Genomic DNA, 18,217 nt, shown 5'->3' with positions numbered 1-18,217 from the left:
AAAGAGTGCCCAGCATTAAACACCAAGGCTTAAGGGAGAAGTGAGCAAGTAAGATGGCAGGGCAGAGACATGAAGTAGTAATAAGAGCATGTTTTAGTATAGATGAGCAATGTGTACAGTTCATATACACAGTAACCAGCTCAGCAGCTGTATTTGCAACTAAACTTGGCAGCTGCCGTATCTGATGGTTTCAGCTTTACTTTAAAAACTGAACATAGTGGTAGATGCAATTATGAAGCATTCCAAAGGCCCCCAAATTTCCCATGAGAAGTATGGTTAAGAGCTAATCAATAAGTCATACCTGGCAGGGGTGATGAGCAGTATCCAGAGTCATGGGTGACATGAAAGGCAGAGAACTTGGCCCTCCAATTTTAAGCAGTGCTAAGACAAGTCAAACTTCATATCTGAAAGTCGAGCATGACTTCTAATGTATGTTCCAATTAAAAAAAAAAGACATCAAGTGAAATGATGTGGATTTCCAAAGAAAACTCTGTTCACTTTTTCCTGTGACACCTTTCATTGCAATTGTTCACATTCTCTTCTTAGCCATTTAAAAGTGCTCATTAGCCCTCAAACAGTAATTTGGACTTCACAGCAGCCTCTACAAGTATCTTGTTATTTGCTGCACTCTGTAAGAGCAACTTGTCTAAATAGCAACAGTCCTTGACGTTTTGATCTTGCATACCATCCTTTGTGTGAGAGTTTCCTTGTGGTGGTGAAGCTCTTTGAGATTTGGTGTTGCTAAAAGTTACAGATTAATCTGCTGCAACATGAAGTAAAACAGTTCATACTTTTATATTGTATAAGTTGGATAGAACATATTTTGCCATTAACTTATTTAGACTCAAATATTTATTGTACCTTGACTCTGCTCAGTACTGTACAAATGCAAATATACCAATGGGTCCTATTTTTAGCTTGGTAATATTGTGAAAAATTTAAATATTTTAAAGCCATTAATAACATTTTGTAAGCAAAACATAGCCCCACTGAAAATTCAATTACAAATAACTTACCTTACTATAACACATTTTATATCTTTTAGTAGTGACTTTTGTTCATACTTCCCAGAAAAGTATGTATGGGATATAGATTTCTTGAACAGTTATCAAACCAAACTGATACTTCAAACTGAAGCCTTTAACGGATCATATTTTTGCAGATATGATGTTGGGAAATCCAGTTAAGCCTTTTCTTTTTTGTAAAAATATTTTAAGAAACAAATAATGCATGCCAATATCCTAGCTTCTATGTCTGCGTGATATTTCCAAAAGTGGATTGCAAATCAGCTGTTGTATGCAAAGCTGGTAATTTAAATGTATATCAAAGTAAGCTATCTCTGTCTGTATTTGCTATGACTCTCTTTTCTCTAATTTAGACCTTATATTATTGTAAAGAAGCAAAAGCCAGCAGTTACAAACAAACACATGGAAGAACTTGCTCAGGGATACAGGTAAATAACTCGGATGTACTGTCTGTCTCCATGTTGGTCTGTAAATGTCATAAGGATGTGCACTAACTAAATTAAGCATTCTCATAGTTCTGCAGTATTTAAATATGTTGTCACTTGCTAAGGAAGAATTGGAATGTCTTGTTTCTGTTGAATATCAAATGCCAAACAAGTGCAAAATTCATACTTTAACATGGCTCTGTGTAGATATAGAATAAATGTACGAATTAACTTTTCAAAAGTGACTAGTAACATGAAACCCAACTTGAGAATTCAACAAACAGTGCATGCCTGCCTTCTGAAAAATGAAATATCTTTACTGCTGAAGGTGGTTACCAGAAAATTGAGGCATTTAGAATTACACTTTAAAATGTAACGCGTTCATATGTAGGTGTCTAAGATTAATGAAAGTTGTTCCTGTTCAGCTCTAAATCAATTTTGCAAAATCACCATGAAAAAGTGTTAGCCCCTAATCAAAATATAATTGTCCCGTCTTATGATAACAAAACGACTAAGGAAGTGAAGTTCGACTCTGCTGTTGAAAAATTATCTCAAGCCAACTGGTAGACAGAACTATGTGGTGGGTGAATGCATGGGTCATCTTCTCTCTCTAATATTAGATGTAATTCTTTTTGAAAATGTGTGATACATGTGAAACTCAGTGTAAACAAGAACAGCTTGTTAATTTGAGTCCCATGCAAAAGCTGTTTCCTTTAAATATTTATTTTTATTCTTGTATACAAAGAATGTTTTGGAACACTTGCTTAAAACTGTTTTGGTAACTGCAGGAGTTTTGAAGATTTTTTACATGAAGGCCTAGTTGAATACTTGGACGTGAATGAGGAAAATGACTGCAACATTGCACTGTACGAGCATACAGTTAACAAGTAAGTGTACATTCACACCAAAAACTAGTAGAGTAAAAATGATGTATGTGTTAGCACTTTTCTATTCCTTGAAATCTAAACATATGAGTGAAGCTGTAATGCTGAGGCTCCCACAGCAAGAAACTTGTTTGTTAAAAATAATCTGCAGGCAGGAGATAATCAACAATTAGGACGTACATTTTAAACAGATCATAAATCATCTGTAGGATAGTCACAAATAAGTTAGTTTAGTTTGTTTTGTGACAAATTGTGTTTCTAACCCACAAATGCATGGTATCTCCTATGGTATGGATTGTATTTTTGATAGCCTTGCAGATACTTAATTGTCCAGACAGAGTTATGCAAGCCACTAAATAAATCCTAATAAAATTGTGTCAGACCTTTCATGTATTACATAGCCTACTTTTAAGAATTATTTCTAGTTGCATGTTAAAGCCTGGTGCTTTCTCTCTCTACTTCACTCTTTCTACATTGTGACTACCCAATTGTAACCAAAGAGTACTAAAATGTAAAGTACAGCTTGTTTCAGAATGACTGGTTCATGCTTCCTTAGGCTTTTTTTGAGCTGAGAATATCCTGTTGACTAATGTGTAATATGTAACAAAAATACGTGAAAGATAATTGATAAGTCGCACAGAATATACGATGATTTCCAAAAGACCTAGGGGCTGACCCAACACCTGTTGAAGTGAATCTCGAAAGATGCTCATAGATTTCAGTGGCAGTTGACCAGACCTCTATTGTATTTTTATAACGGATGGAACGGCTGCATTTCATCTGATAATTACATTGCTGATATTTGTGCCCTTCTGAAGATGATGGATATGTGTGCTGCTGCTTCTGGAGCACTCTGGAGAGTGCTGCCAAAAATATGTCCCTTGCCCATTTGCTCGTGCTCTGCGTGCACCATACCTGGAAATGAGGCGGCAGACCTTCCTTGGCAGTGTCCTCAGAACAGCCACACTGCCTCCTATGTAGGCTTGGTGTATGCAGACTAGAAGTAGGTAGGTGGGAGTATGCTTCTTAGGAGTGCTCTCAAACATCACAAGTGGTTAAGAACGCATCCTTTGAGTTCCCTTCAAAAATGTGTTGTTTGGTATCCTTGGCTGGCTTCCTGCTGACTTCAGCGACGATCAGACCAAAAAGGGTGAAGTGTTACTTATGTCAGTTAATCACCTTTAGTTCACACTGCAGCTGAAACTTTTTTTGGTTTGTGTTTTGTTTTTGTTTTTTAAACCTCAGTGATCCATGATGGTCTACATTAAATCATTCTGAACTGGGCAAGCCCCTGCTTTAGCTGTTTAGTTCTAACTTCTTGTCAAAAGTGTGGAAGACTACATTATCTTACACTGTCCAAAGAGGCAAGCGTTTCTTAGGGTGATATCTTTCGTTGGACCAACTGCATAGTTTGGATTAGTCAAACAAGCTTTCAAATTCAAGACATTGGATATTCTGTCCAGAGACATCTCAACTTGAACTCAATATCTCTGGGAAGCTTGCTACAGTTCTCCTTCTTGACATTAGCTTCTGAATGTAAATGATGAAGTAAAGGTCTCTTTACAAAAGCATCACACGGTGAACTATTATTTATCCCTACATATTTGTTGTACCCAACTAAGAGCACTCTAAAATTTTGAATTCTTTTTTCCTACGTGAATTATTATGCCCTGAAACTCTTGTCACTTTGTAGCTAATATAATTGATGAGGCATCCCCCCTTCCATTCTTCCAGCCTATTGCACAATAGTGTCACTTAGCTATATTGGTCTCTGTTCATATTTTTTCATTCCCACTGAGGCTTTGTTTCCTTTTGGGCTTCATCTCCGTTAACGGTGCCTTTCCTTTTCTGATCAGTTCTAAAAATCCCTTCTTCCTAGCTGCTGCTGACCACTTTGAGTCCAGTTCTGGCAAGGATGCTTTGACTTCAGACTTGTTCTGTGGCATTTTGGCGAAGAAGTTTTGCACTTGCTGAAGATCTAGTTCAGTTAGCACAGCTTCACTGAAGTCCAGTCTGTTTTGATTTTACACTACCTGACCTGGTCCTAGAGGTATACTTGAGTACATCCATGAGTAAAAGCTAAGAAACTCTGCGCAGCTCTGTGTTCTTAAGCTTCCCTTAATAGCACATTTTTGTTAGTTGTCTGAAGTTGTGCAGAATTGGAACAACATAAAAGCCAGAAAGAATTTAATAAGTGTTTTGAATTAACCATTCTATAATCTGCTACCTTCTTCTTAGTCCTGCTCCATTTATATCCTTAGATGGTCTAGTGTAGTATGGTTTAGACAGGGGATAGTCCTGATTTGAACAAAGGGTTGGACTAGATGACCTCTTGAGGTCCCTTCCCGCCTTACTTTTCTGTGAGTTTTGATCGCTTCCTGATTTTTCGTGTGTGTGTGTTTACTAGTAAGCTGCTGCTGTTATGGAGTTCTTACCAAATCCCATCATTATATTCTGAATTTAATAGGGCATATATGTACTGTTAAGGGGGCACCATGCTGCTGCTAAGCAATGCTAATTGGCCTGCTTGTAGCATTCAATTCCTTGCAGTTTTGGGAGGCAGTGTGTGTGGAACAGGACAGTATGTGTCAGTCTGCTGGCATGACCTGACACAATGAGTTAGTGGTATAGATGTCCCTTACCCATACGTGCTTTAACACTGCATCTGTCCATAGTTTCAGTTTACTGATATAATCTTGAGACTGACTATATGTCAGTTTGGAATGGTTTATCTGGACTATATGTCAGTTTGGAATGGTTTATCTGGAGTTGATGTTTTAATGCTCTTATTTTTTTAAGACTGTTCTCCACTAAATGCAGTTTTTATCAAGTGCAGAGAAGTAGCATATGTTGTCATGCCAGTGAGTGACTTCCAAGTTGCTCAGAAAACGTTCTGCTTATATTAATTTGATTAGCATGAGCTGGAGAAAGTACTAGATATGTGCACTCTTAACAGCCAGTTCTTCTGAAATGGATCATCATGACTGTAATCTCCTTAGCAAAATATACTACTGTTATGATGGAGAGGGAGGCATTGCTATTTATCTTCCTTACCCGGGCATGCCCTGTCAAGGACTTTTCATCTATATCACAGACATGACACTGTACTGCCCTTTGCATGTAATGCAGTAGAAAATATATCCCCATATTTCTGCTATGGAGTCTTGGGGCATATGATTAAAGATGATAACTTTAATGAGCACACAAGATTTTCCACACTGCAAGAAAAGTGCTGGACACTGTAGTTGAAGGAATTAATTGCCCATCTCCTAATACCTAGTAGCTAGGCTCTATTTAATGAGCCTGAAGTACCCAGAAAAATGTCTGCTTTGAGCAAACTGACATTAAAGTAACTTTTTCTTTTGAAATTTCCCAGTTCATAATTGGCCACTTGACTGTCTCATACTTACTTCAGGCTTTATGCTTAATCCTTGTCCAGCACTGGCCACTTGCATCTCTCCACATAAAATGGCCTGTTTATTTGTTTACTGCCCTAGAGCTTTTTCCTTTGCTGCTCCTACCAATTTAGAACAAATCTTTCTAATCTCATATCATACCTCTCTTGAAAACCAACCTTTGCCTATTGCCTAGATCTTTTAATTTCTTTCCTCTTGATTCAGCTCTTAACAAGATATGTATATTTGAAAAAGTTTCATATATAATGTTGTGATATACTTTTAACAGCCTTGATGTAAGGTTTAGTTTAGAGATTAGATTAACTTGACAAGACTTATTTTTGTAACTGGCCTCAAAAACCTGTTTTGTTTTGTATTTTAACAATGGTAGCTCCTTGGGACATGTGATTTTGAAGGAGGAAAACTTGTTTCTTATGTGACCTCCCATGTTTATTATGCAGCTTTGGTTAATTATTATTGTTTTTATCTAGGAACATTAATTGATTATCTGGGTACATCCTTTATAACCCATGTCATACTTTTTGTGGTTCTTGTCTTCTTTGTCCATGTAACCATACTCTTCTTTTTCCCTCCCTCCCTTCCTCTCCTTTGACTACGAACCTGATCAAAGGAGAAGTACAACTTTAACTGGAGTGGGGGAAAAAAAAAGCAAATGTGTAGTTTTGTCATGAAAATATTTTAGGCTATATTGGTTGGTTGGTTGGTTGGTTGGTTGATTTTTAACTGAACTGAAGTAAATTAAATTACCAGATTTTACTAACGTAAGTGCATTAAAACGATGGTATTTTGGCATGGAACGTAACCAGAAGTTGTTCTTCCCTCTCTCTCTCTTTTTAATTTTATTTTATTTAGAGAGACGACACATTTGGAGATTGAACCTTTCACACTTCTTGGTGTTTGTGCTGGGCTTATTCCATATCCTCACCATAACCAGTCCCCAAGAAACACTTACCAGTGTGCTATGGGGAAGCAAGCAATGGGTAAGACTTTTCTGTTTCAGGTTTGGAATGTTGTTGTTTTTAAACACTATTATAGCTTAAAATCCAAAATAGGAGGATTTTTTCCTACTAGTTTATTGTACAAACATTTCAGGGTAGAGCAGAATGCTTTTTATAAGCAGTAGCTTAGGATGCCAGGATAACTGTACCTTGGCATTATAGTTGTGGGTGTATTTTTCTTTCAAAAAAAAAATGGAAGCCACTAGTTCTGTGGTGTCTTTTAAATGATTTGAAACTGTGGCACCATTGTTCCTATTTCTGTTGGTCACAACTTTCAAGTTTTTAATGTAGCTGTGGGATTGGCAGTGAGTGTTTTTTGTTTCTTTTTTACACTGCAGTGTGCCATGGGTTTCCAGATAAATAGAGAGAAAAGTGTTTTATACAAAGAATGAGAAGAGGGAGATTTTCTGAATACTAAGAGTACTGTTCCTTTTTTTATACACAGATGCACACCCCCATGCACCTACCCAGGATGCTAACTTTTTTGTGTTTTTTTTTCTGGGGAGATCAGGGATTTGGAGCAATGGTTCTGGTATCATCTCTGAAGTGACTGAAATGAAATTAACTTACTAATTGCTGACAATTCACTAAAAATCTATAATTGCTGGCAATTTAGGGACCTTGTGGACTTGTGCTGGTAGATGGTTAATGCCAGACAACTCTGTGTGTTTTTATAGGCAGCTTTGAATGATCTATTAAAATGTCCTTGTATTACTCATACACCTAACTGGTGTGCTGTGTTATGAAGTCAGAGCAAGTCCCAGTGAAAACCTGAACAGCAGCACGTCAGTTCAGACTACCCTATTCAGACCTGAGCTGTAAACATTGGCTTTATATCTTGTATTTGTGATCTTGTTATCAAGTTGAGAGATACAGTAGGAGAACCCTGTGTCAGGAAAAAACTATCACTTCTTTTGGATTTGTAAATCACTTGTTCTGTTCTATGAATTCTCAGTTGAAACAGTACACCTTTTGTGAAGATCTTCCAGCCAAGTTAATGGAAGAATAATAGGCTTGTAATTAATTGTCATCTCTAATACATTTCAAAATATTTGAAAATAGCACTAGCCGTCCACCATTTAAAAGGAAAAAAAAAAAAAGGCAATAGGTGCAATCTTTTTTTTCTTAAAGTTTTTCCCCCAAGGAGTCTCTATTTTATGACTATTAGTCTCAGAACGTTTAGTTAGTTACCACACACAGTTAAGCAGGATCAGTGTGTACAGAAAGCCAATTCAGTATCTGTGGAGTTCTTTTGTAGTTTTCTGTGTGAAGGTTTTTTTCTCGTTTTGTTTTGAGTGTCATTTGCAATTCATTGTCTGTGTTTTCTGAGGTTGGTGTATTCAGCTGCTTTGACCCTAGGTCTTGCACATTTAGCTCCTTGGATACAATCCTCTGACGTTACTGCTGACGCTTGGAACACAAAAGCCATTGAATATCTTTAGCAATAAAAAAGCCTTTGTTTCTGTTTGTTATGACAAAACACCTGACTCCAAAGAATAAGCAGTGAGATAAAAGTACATTTTAAAAGTTGGCATATGACCTAGCTATATTTTGCTTTGGGCATTGAAATATCTGCAAATATAGTCGTTACCAGAAACTGTGTTGGGGGAGATGGAGAGAAGCAAAAAGAAGAGGTATCTCTACCTGTTTTTAAAAAAAAAAAAAAAAAAATCAGTACAATTATAAATCAGCTTAATTTTAAAAGATATTTCATTGGTTTGATTATTATTTTGGTTTGATTATTATTTTTTATGTAAGTGCAAATGCTGACTAGTACTGGAAATACCTGTTGCTTGTTCTGCACTAAAGAAAAATGGTTTGTGTCTCCTGGCTTTCCATTGCTATATGGAAAAAAAAAACATGTTGAAGTCTAGTGCGCCCGAAATTCTCACATGCTGGGAATATTGAGTTAGTATGCTACCTCCCTCTGGTGAAGGCAGGACTTGAGGTTGCTCAACCCTGATACTTCTGCTCATTTGAGGAAGCTTTACAGACAGGTTTGAGGAAAGGTCTTATTGTCCTCATTTAATTATCACCTTTTTACCTGCCAAGGCTACAGTAAAAGCAGTGGGGGAAGATTACTTCCAATTTTGACTTCTGCAAAAAATGATACCCAGTATTAGAGGAAGTGCCATAGAGGCAACAGTAGAGGTCCCCAAGGGCTGGTGTGTAGGCAGACTTAGTAGCAGTTCTTCAGTGTGGACTGAGGAAAGGGATCTTGTTATTCAGGAAACGGTGGCTTGTTGCGTAGTCGTGCAACGGGTTTGTCAGCCATACTATGGTACTCCCAATTTTTATATAGTCAGTTCATTGGCAGGAGACTTAAAAGGAAAACCAGTTGTTATTATTCTTCACAACAGAACTTGTTGCCAGGGCTCAGTTCTGCCTCTAGACTGTGAAAAACAGTATGTATGCTGCCCTTTGTGTTCTCTGTTATCTGTTCTTCAAAGGCAGAAGTGAGCTAGGCTTCTGTGTTGTCTTCCACTTTATCCACAACCTCTCTTAAAGGAGTTGTGGGGGCTGGAGCAATCTTTTAAATCATCTGAGCCAGTAAACACTCAATGCTTGAAACTCCACAGGTGCCAAGTCCTCCATCCGTCCAGGATTCAGGGCAGTGTCTAGGTAAAGTGCTCCATCCATTCTGTTGGTTCCATGTTCCGGCAGAAAGAAAGGAGTTAGGATGTTTATTGTTAAGTAAGTAGAAATACAGATGTGCCAACACTTCCTCTTTTGGTGTGGATGTAGATGTATATGCCTGTGGTTTGTATATTAGGCTATTTTGTCTCCGGGCTTGCGGTATTAAAGTTCACAGTATTTTTACTTTGCTTGGTTCTTTGAGTGAAGTAATCAAGGGAACCAGTCCCTCAGGAAGAGGGTGGAAATAAATATTTGTGTCCCCTTCATTCCAACACCCACAGAGAGGCCCTGCCCCAGCCCTCCAGAACACAAGAGGAAAAAAGTTTCTATTCTTGAGTTTTTCAGATGGAATTTAAACAGAGGTCTGTAGGTTGACAAGCTAAGGTGGAGGGATGGTGTTACTTGTGTAGCACTTGAGGACACTTGTTGCTGATAGCATTCACTTCTTTGGTAAGCACGTTTCACTTTCTGCTTGAGTTTCTGATTGGCTTTATTCCTGCTGGAACACCTTTTCTTAGCCACAGCTTTTGTTGTTATAGTTGCTTCTTTGACTAGAAGAGGAAGAATTTCTCTGAGTGTTTTGAAGGTCAGAAGGAATCAGGTCAAACATCAAAAATCTTGATAGTTTCTTAGTTTCCCCAGCTGACCACTGAAACAAACAGATACAGTATGTCACACAGCATATCCATTCCAGGAGATCCATACACTCGTGGGGAAGTAAATGTGAGGAATGTTCCACAGAGTGGACTTCAGAGGAGAACATACATTTCTCATATTCAAGAGACGCTTCCACTGAGGAATAGGAAAATGCCTCCTTAAAACCCTTCTTCTGGATTTGCAGCTCTTTTTTAGATAAAGCCCATCCTAAAAACCACTGTATTCAGATAAAGAAACTGACATGCTTATTTTTGTTTCATTTAGGGAAATTATCCCCATGCTGTGTGCTAATTTCAAAGAGAGAGTTTCTTCCACTACACTTCCTAAAATTAAAGACAGTAGGCTTTGGAGCATCATGGTTTGTAGGGCCTTCAGGCTGGGCATTCCTTGGTGCTGACTGAAAGGTCTGGTTGTGTCCTTAAAGCTGTAGGCCAAATGAAGTTTTGTTCTTCCTCTCTCACGAGTTACAAATGGAGGTTAGGAGGAACAGATTCTGCCAAATTTGCCGGCAAAAGATGAATTGCTTTCCTTTTCATTAGAACAGGTAAAGACGTTCTTCAGTAGAAGCAGCCACTTACGTGAGGTCTTGCCTGGCAGTATTGGACTTCTTTGTGGGGGGTCCCTGGAGCTTCATAGCCAGTCTGCAGTCCGGAGAAAGTGTAGAACCCAGCATAGAGGCTTTAGGTCCTGCTGTTTCCGGCCATATTAATTTTCTATTCCTCCCTCTCCCTGGGGTAGTAACTAGGTTGAAGATGATTTGGGATGGGTCACTTAACTCCTGAGGTCTACTCTGTCCTTGGTGCTATCTTGGCATTGGCCATTTTAGGTATTTGTTTTACAAGTACGTACTTAAATACAGAAACTTCAAGTTCCTTCATAGACAGTTACTGTATGTATTTGTCTTATTCCTACAAGTAGGGTTTTGTTTTGTCATGTTGTTATATATTAGAATTACTACAGGCAGTGCAAACATCTTGAAAAACCAGCCTACTGGGTACAACCAGTAAATATTTTCAAACCTTTATTTTCCATGTTGCTTCTCCAGGTTAGAATTTTATAAATTGCCTAGAGACATAGCATAAGGCCTGATGCAGCAAACTGTAGTAACATACGATTGCCTTAACTATTGTTAGGCTACACAACAGTTTGTTCCCCTGCTGGGTGTTAATTATTTTTTCTTCACAGATTTCAGAAGACACTTTGGCAGTCTGGTGGGAAATGGCCAGAATCTCAGTATCAAGCTGGGAGGTCTATACAAAGGGTTGAATTCTGAACCATAAATTTAAAATTAATTTCATGTTAAAAGACAACGATTTTGTGGGTGAACTTTTCTACAGTAGTTATACTAGCAGTGACGCACCTAATAATTTCAGGAAGTAAATCTGTCTCGGCTGCTGTTAACTGCATACTTTATTCATGCTTTGAGATACTTGCACAAACTGGGGTTGAACTAATTATTACCCAGAAGAGGAAATAAATATGATGCAGACAGCACAGACCATGATCCAAAGCTCCTTTTGAACTCAATGAGAGTTCTTCTTTTGACTCTGAGATTTAGATCAGGCTCTAGCTCATAATTTCACTCCTCAAAAGCTAAGAATATTAAGTAGTTCACTTTATGGTCTTGCTAATTGTTTTGTTTTGGTTTTTTTACAGTTAGAAGCATGCAGATCCACTAAAGTTCAAAGTTATGCAAGCCTTCCCTTGATCAAAATTTTTCTTCTGGTTTTTTTTCTTGATTTAATTTTGAGTTTTAGAGTCCTTTTCATGGAAAGATACTTTTGCTGTAGCTCAAGCTCAAATTTATACTGTTTTAATTTTTTTCTCTTCTTTTGAGGACCATTCATTACAAGACATATTACCTAAGCTTGTGAAATTAGTTATTTTATGTGCTGGTAATTTTTATATCTAAAATATTTCAGTTAATGAAACAGTCTTCATGCTTTTGCCCTTGTTTTAAATATAGGTACCATTGGCTACAATCAGCGGAACAGAATTGATACTCTTATGTATTTGCTAGCATATCCACAAAGGCCAATGGTTAAAACAAAAACCATTGAACTGATAGAGTTTGAGAAACTGCCAGCAGGACAGAATGCTACAGTTGCTGTAATGAGCTATAGTGGTTATGATATTGAAGATGCTCTCGTCTTAAACAAGGCCTCCTTGGACAGAGGTAAGGATTGTTTGATCATGTTCTTACATTCTGTAATGCGAACACATTCTGTTGCGTTGCATTTTTTTTTTTTTTTTTTTAATTTTTTATTTAATGAATTTTACCTTCAATGTATCAAAGGTTTGGTTCGGTTTTTTTTTCCCCCTGTAAATGCAATGGCGTTTGTACACAAAGTACCTGAACATGGTACATTTTCTGGTGAAATTACACAAGCTGCATATTTACATGTGAGTATAGGTTATTATGAAAATAAACGTCTGGCTTCTGACCTTAAATAACAAAGGATAAATGATCCTTTTTCAAAAATATTTGGCTTGCAAAAAGTTTTAATGTGTTCAATGATCTGTTGCTGCAAGGCTTGCTTTTTAGATGGTGACCTGAGCCTTTGTTTGAGCCTAACAGAGAGGACAGTCTCATTATTTTCCCCAGCACTGAAAGCGATAGATGAAATTAGACTTTTGAATGTATTCAGCAGAAGAAAGAGAGCATGTGTTTTGTGTCATTATGAACTTGATGCTTTGAGGAAAATAATGATATACCAGCAAACAAAATAATTAAACAGAGAAACTAATTACCTACTTCCTTTTTGAAATCTCTATGGTTTGGTCTATTTTAAGCAGAAGTACATAGTTACCTTTCATTTAGTCTGGAGGTAAAATTTGTTTGTGCTGCTGCCTCCTTTTAAATGTCACTCGCACCCTAAATTCTTCAATGCTGTATAAAATAAAGGACAAAGTGTTTTTAAATTCTGCTGAGGAAAAAATTGTTTGAGAATTCGGTGTCTTTTTAATCAGTTCCTTCGAGGGGGGAAAATGTTGCAATTGGATGGAGTTGATTTTAGCTGTGGTTGGCCAAAACCAGACTCTTCCATTAGTTTATTCTGTCTCCATTTTCTCCCCTTCCTTACACCCCTCCTCCCAGTTGCTAGGCAGCAATAATAGTATTCCTAGACATGTATCTTTGGCATTAATGTCTGCCACACTTAATTTATGCCTTTTTCTAAAACGACAACAGGCATGATTTAAAACTGACTGTTTTCTTTTCTGGTAGGCTAGTAACATTTTATGGAGAAAATGAAAGGCCACGTGATAGTTGACAGGAGTTACTTGACATAGTCTAATGGGTATAGATGTACTGTACATTGCCACAGCTGTCTTCCAGATGAAATAATCTTCAGTTTATTGGTAGGCATTTCCACATAGCTATCTTTCTGAAGAAGAGGATTTCATGCAAAACTTGTAACTGTTTGTTGCTTCTGAGGCAAGGAATGGCCAAAATGTACACTACTGTCTTGTATCTGAAGAAAAATCCAAAGTTTTCAGTAAAATTTATTTAGATACCCAAGAAACACCAGCAGGGAAAGACTGTACCAAACCTCGCCATTCTAATCCCAGTTAAAATAGATTTGTCTTCCATGAAGACTTTTCAGTGATGATGCACCAAAGAGTTGATGTGAAACAGGGGGAATCTGTACAGCCCCAAGATTGAACTGTCATAGTCCAGGGCCTTTTATATGCCTTAAAATGTAGCATATGTAATTGCTTCCAAATTGTGAGCTTGCTTAAGGGTGAGTGACTTCCTTTGTTCAATGGTGTACACATTGACGGCAGTCTGCAAATAATGCAAACATTTGTTTACATACGGTAGATGGGCATATACTTATTCTTCAACTAAATCTACTGTTACATTGAAAACTGTTGAATTTTATTTTGATAACTGTTTGATTACAAAATGCAGCTTACACTGTACTCGATGTGATTTGGTTTCATTCTAGGATTTGGAAGATGTCTTGTATACAAGAATGCTAAGTGTACTCTGAAGCGCTACACAAATCAGACATTCGATAAAGTGATGGGTCCAATGTTGGATGCAGCTACACGTAAACCAATTTGGCGTCATGAAATTTTAGATGCTGATGGAATCTGCTCTCCAGGTGTGTCCAACCTTCCAGATGTTGTTGTTATATTAAAATTTATCAGGAAAAAGAAATCGGCCTGTCTTACAAATGGTGTGATAATGATTCTATATCTTAAAGTACTGTATCTTTTTATAGAAACTTATAATTGAAAGACACTACATTTTGACATTTCTGAAAATAATCTGACAACTTCTGCTCTGTTGGCTAATATACATGAGAAAAAGATATTTTAAATATAGATCAATATGTCTGCATTTTCATGCCTTGGCCAATGTGATATTATGTTGTTAAAATATTTCCAAAGTCTCAAAACTTACTTTTGTCCTTTTTACTTTCCCTAATCTGCCCATCTCTGATGTTGCTGAACCTTTGCTAGTTGGTCTGTCTTCTGTCATTGGATCTAGAGCTTTAAACTACTTATGAAATTGGGATATGGTACCAGAGGAGTACTGTAGCTACCAACATTTTGCAATTAATAAGGACATTTAGAGTGAGAAAAGAGAAGTATCTGAACTCTCTACGTATGTGTTGGTGGAACAAATAAATGATGATCATATCAATGTATTTAATTATGAGGAAGTTTGTGTATGTAGTGTATACAGAAGAGAGGTTCCCTTCAACACTGATGTCTTTCAGTTAGAGAAGCAGCAATACTACGGTGTATTTTAAAAAATACAAAAACAAAAAAAAGCCACATGCCAGTAATTTAAATTCCAGAAAGGAAATCATTAAGATACTTTGTGGCTTTTCTTGCAATAAAAATCAGTTTAATTCTTAAACCTTTCTGTGGAGTTTAGCAATCAATATTTCCACCTTTCCCAGAAAGTGTTTAAAGCTTGAAATAGAAGGTGAGGTGTTGTTGGCTCCAAATATAAATATACAGCCCTGACTACAATGGAGAGCCAGACTTGTTTAAACAGTGCAGAGGAAAGCCAAAACACTTGTGCCGATGGTCGCGCTGCAAATTTCCTCTTTCCTTTTAGAAATTAAAAAAAAAAAGGCATGCAAAGATTCGAAGGTCTAGAAAGAAATGAGTAAGAGCAGAGCGGGAGGAGAAAAGAGAATAGTTGTACATATGCAGGATGCACTAGCTTGTATGATCCCTATGAAATGCTTATCCAAACATTTTTGGAAAACTCCTGTGAAGAGTCCATACCTTCCCTCAACAACTTGTTCTGTTGTCCTACTGTTCTGAGAGTAAGGAACCTTTTTCTCTAGAGGTCTGAAAGCCTCCAAAGACTGGAGATGAATTGCCAGTTGTATTCTTGCTTTTATAAAGAGAAATAGCATCGTAAAGGTGGGATTCCTCCTAGATGACAGGTATTTTCTTGTATCGGGTACAAGACGCATCAAATGTTTTGAATTACTGGATCCCAGAATTGATCTGCATGTCATTCCTTCTCTTTTTTGGCATGTCCTAGTTAGATGCTTCCCTTGTTATGGAATGTTTGAGTCGATGCATGACAAAAATACCATTCTTTGGTAAAAACAGACTTCGCAAAGCAAAGCAGATCAACTGTGGTGGGACATGTCACTACTGCTGATCTGTCTTATTGAGCATAGGAAGTGGTCCATTGTCCTGTATCGGGGCCTGATGTAGGACATGGGGCGACATGTGCCTGCAGATTCCCTGTGTCCCTGACTGCCCCACATCTCCTTGCCAGAACTCATGTGTCGCATGGAGGCACAAGTCCTGGCAGAGGGTGGGGCAGTGTGATACAGAGGCTTCCCCGGGTCCCTCCACACTGGGACCCACACCATTTTCTGCACTGACCTGTGCTTCATGTGGAGGCATGAGTCAATGCAGGTCCTGGCATAGAGGCACAGGGCGCTATGAATTACCTGGGTCCCAGGTCCTGCACTGCCCTACACGTCCTGGTCAGGATCCATGCTGGTCCGTACTTCTTGTGTGAAGCAAAAGTTGACATGGGTTGCTGTGTAGAGGCATGGTGTCATGCAGGTCCCAACATGGAGTTCTAAGGATTCCCTGGGTCCCGAGCATTCAAACTCAGGCACACGCTGGCAGTCTTCACTTATGGAAACAGCCCCTTGGAGATCTTGAGGCAGGTCTCCATAAGTGGGGGACCCCATTTTCCCTGCTTAGGGAAGCAGCCCAAGATTCCCTGGAGGATGTCTCTGTAAACAGAGAAAGTAAGGGAGGTGCTCCAGGGACTTGAGGGGCCCAATCCAGCATGATAGTTACCAGGGTGTGCAGGATTGTGCCCCTCAAGCCTCTAAAGCATATGCCTGGGGTGGCTGAAGAGGGTATGGCATGACAAAGGGTAGGGATGCCGATTTGCTCACCACCTGTGCCACCCCAAATTTTTTATGGCTGCACAGATGTGACATCAAAGAATGTCTCTTTCTACTCTTCTATTTCCTATGCATCTCAGTGATAATTAATCTTTTTCCAGTAAGCTTCTTTGTTTAGGATGTTTTATAATGTATTTTTAAATGTGGTTAGGAGATCAAGTATCATTGCATAATGCTTGGGTTTTTTGTTTTTCTTAATTTTTTTTTTTTTTAGGTGAAAAAGTAGAAAATAAACAAGTGCTCGTAAATAAATCTATGCCAACTGTGACCCAGACTCCTCTGGAAGGAAGTAGTGTGCCTCAGCAACCGCAGTATAAAGATGTGCCAGTAACGTATGTCATCTAAAGTATAATGCTTTAAAATGTACAAGTGTGGAGAAGCAAGGATAGGAAGAAAATGCTCAGCAATGGAAAAGGAGGATTAATTTTTCTTTACAAGTTTTTAATGGGGCCCTATAGGCTAGGCTTCTAACTCTTAGAACTTTTCAAGGTGCCAAGACACCCAATTGTTGTTAATTCTAGCCCCCCTGGGGGCTGGCTTCAGGCGAGATGGAAAGGGAATATCCCAGAAGACCCTAAAGTAAAGGGAGAGCTAGATCCCCAAAGGTTCAGGAATAAAGGGGTGGAGATAGGTACATGATGAGGGCAGGGGATGACAAAGGTCCCCATCCCAACCAGTCCTGGTGCTGGTAAAGAGCTCAGTAGAGGGGCAGGGTGCATATGAGTAGATTCAGAATCCTCAGGAGGCAGCAGCTGCCTCACACTGAGCTCTGGAAGTAAAGGACTGAATGCTATTTAATCTATAACCTTTTCTGTCCAGCTTGTGGATGGAGGGATGGACCTCTTCCTGCTTAGCTGACTATAAACCTATATAAAATTGCTCTGCCTTAACCCTCTTTCCCAGAGTGACTGACTAGGAGGGACCATCCATTCCATGAAAATTTCCCTCTAAATCCATAGAAGGATTTGAAAAGGTGTAATCTGTGGCAGTAGCTCCCAAACTGAGCTACTGCTGGTCTTGCAGAACCATGGCACACGGTCTATGTTTTGTTAGTTTTTTTCTGTTGAAGTTTATGAAGATTGCATGGTACTCTGTGAGACTTTTTGAGGGATAATCGTGGTTCATTGGCCCATGAAGTTTGAGAACTACAAGTCTGCTGAAAAACTAGTATAATTGGCAAGTCTGCATACCTCAAAATAAAAGCCTTATTCAAGATAAGTGAGTGCTCTTGTTGGCCATTCAGTTCCCATTACAGATTTCGTGTGGTGTTTGAGCTCTCTAGTGATTTGAAGGGCTTCCACAGCAGACAATCTTATAATGCTACAGAAACTGCAGTATTGAACAGGCTGTTCAGCATGTTTACTTTTTGTTGGCTAATAGCACCTTTGTAAATGTCTAATCAATCAGTCAGATGAGTGCTGATAGATCAGAAAGGGACAGATAATTTGGCATCACTTAGATCTGATTCAGAGCTATGGGAATATTTTCCAATTAGTTCAATTGGGCAGGCTCAAACGCTATAAATAAAAAAAAAAAAAAAAAAAAAAAAGCCCTCAGGAGAGGAAGGAGGAAGTCATGGCAGGTGAAGAAGATATTTGTCCAAAGCCCCATATCCCTCCAGTGCATCCCAGAAGCTTTAAGAAAAATAATTCTACTTTCTTCTTACTCTGTCATGACTAACAGCTTTTCTCAAGTCTCTGCGTTCTCCTTTACACTTAAGTTACAGGCTGTACCTTCAAAGTAGCCCATAGTCTTCCATACCACCCCT

General features: G+C 38.4%; 1 protein-coding gene across 2 annotated transcripts in view; it reads left to right on the top strand.

Annotated features, from left to right (window-relative positions):
• Positions 1-18,217, top strand: part of POLR3B (RNA polymerase III subunit B) — a 125,863-nt gene that overhangs the window by 72,801 nt on the left and 34,845 nt on the right. For both annotated transcript variants that reach the window (XM_090043160.1, XM_090043161.1), the window contains 6 exons: positions 1,379-1,453; positions 2,239-2,337; positions 6,603-6,730; positions 12,009-12,218; positions 13,993-14,151; positions 16,664-16,781. In XM_090043160.1, the coding sequence (XP_089899286.1) occupies positions 1,379-1,453; positions 2,239-2,337; positions 6,603-6,730; positions 12,009-12,218; positions 13,993-14,151; positions 16,664-16,781 (789 nt within the window). The remainder of the gene's footprint in view (positions 1-1,378; positions 1,454-2,238; positions 2,338-6,602; positions 6,731-12,008; positions 12,219-13,992; positions 14,152-16,663; positions 16,782-18,217) is intronic.

This window comes from Crocodylus siamensis, chromosome 4 (genome assembly GCF_052110815.1).
Source record: "Crocodylus siamensis isolate JL-2025a chromosome 4, ASM5211081v1, whole genome shotgun sequence".
NCBI classification, from domain to species: Eukaryota; Metazoa; Chordata; order Crocodylia; family Crocodylidae; genus Crocodylus; species Crocodylus siamensis.
Note: the sequence above shows the minus strand (reverse complement) of the source record. Positions and strands in the feature narration are given on the sequence as shown.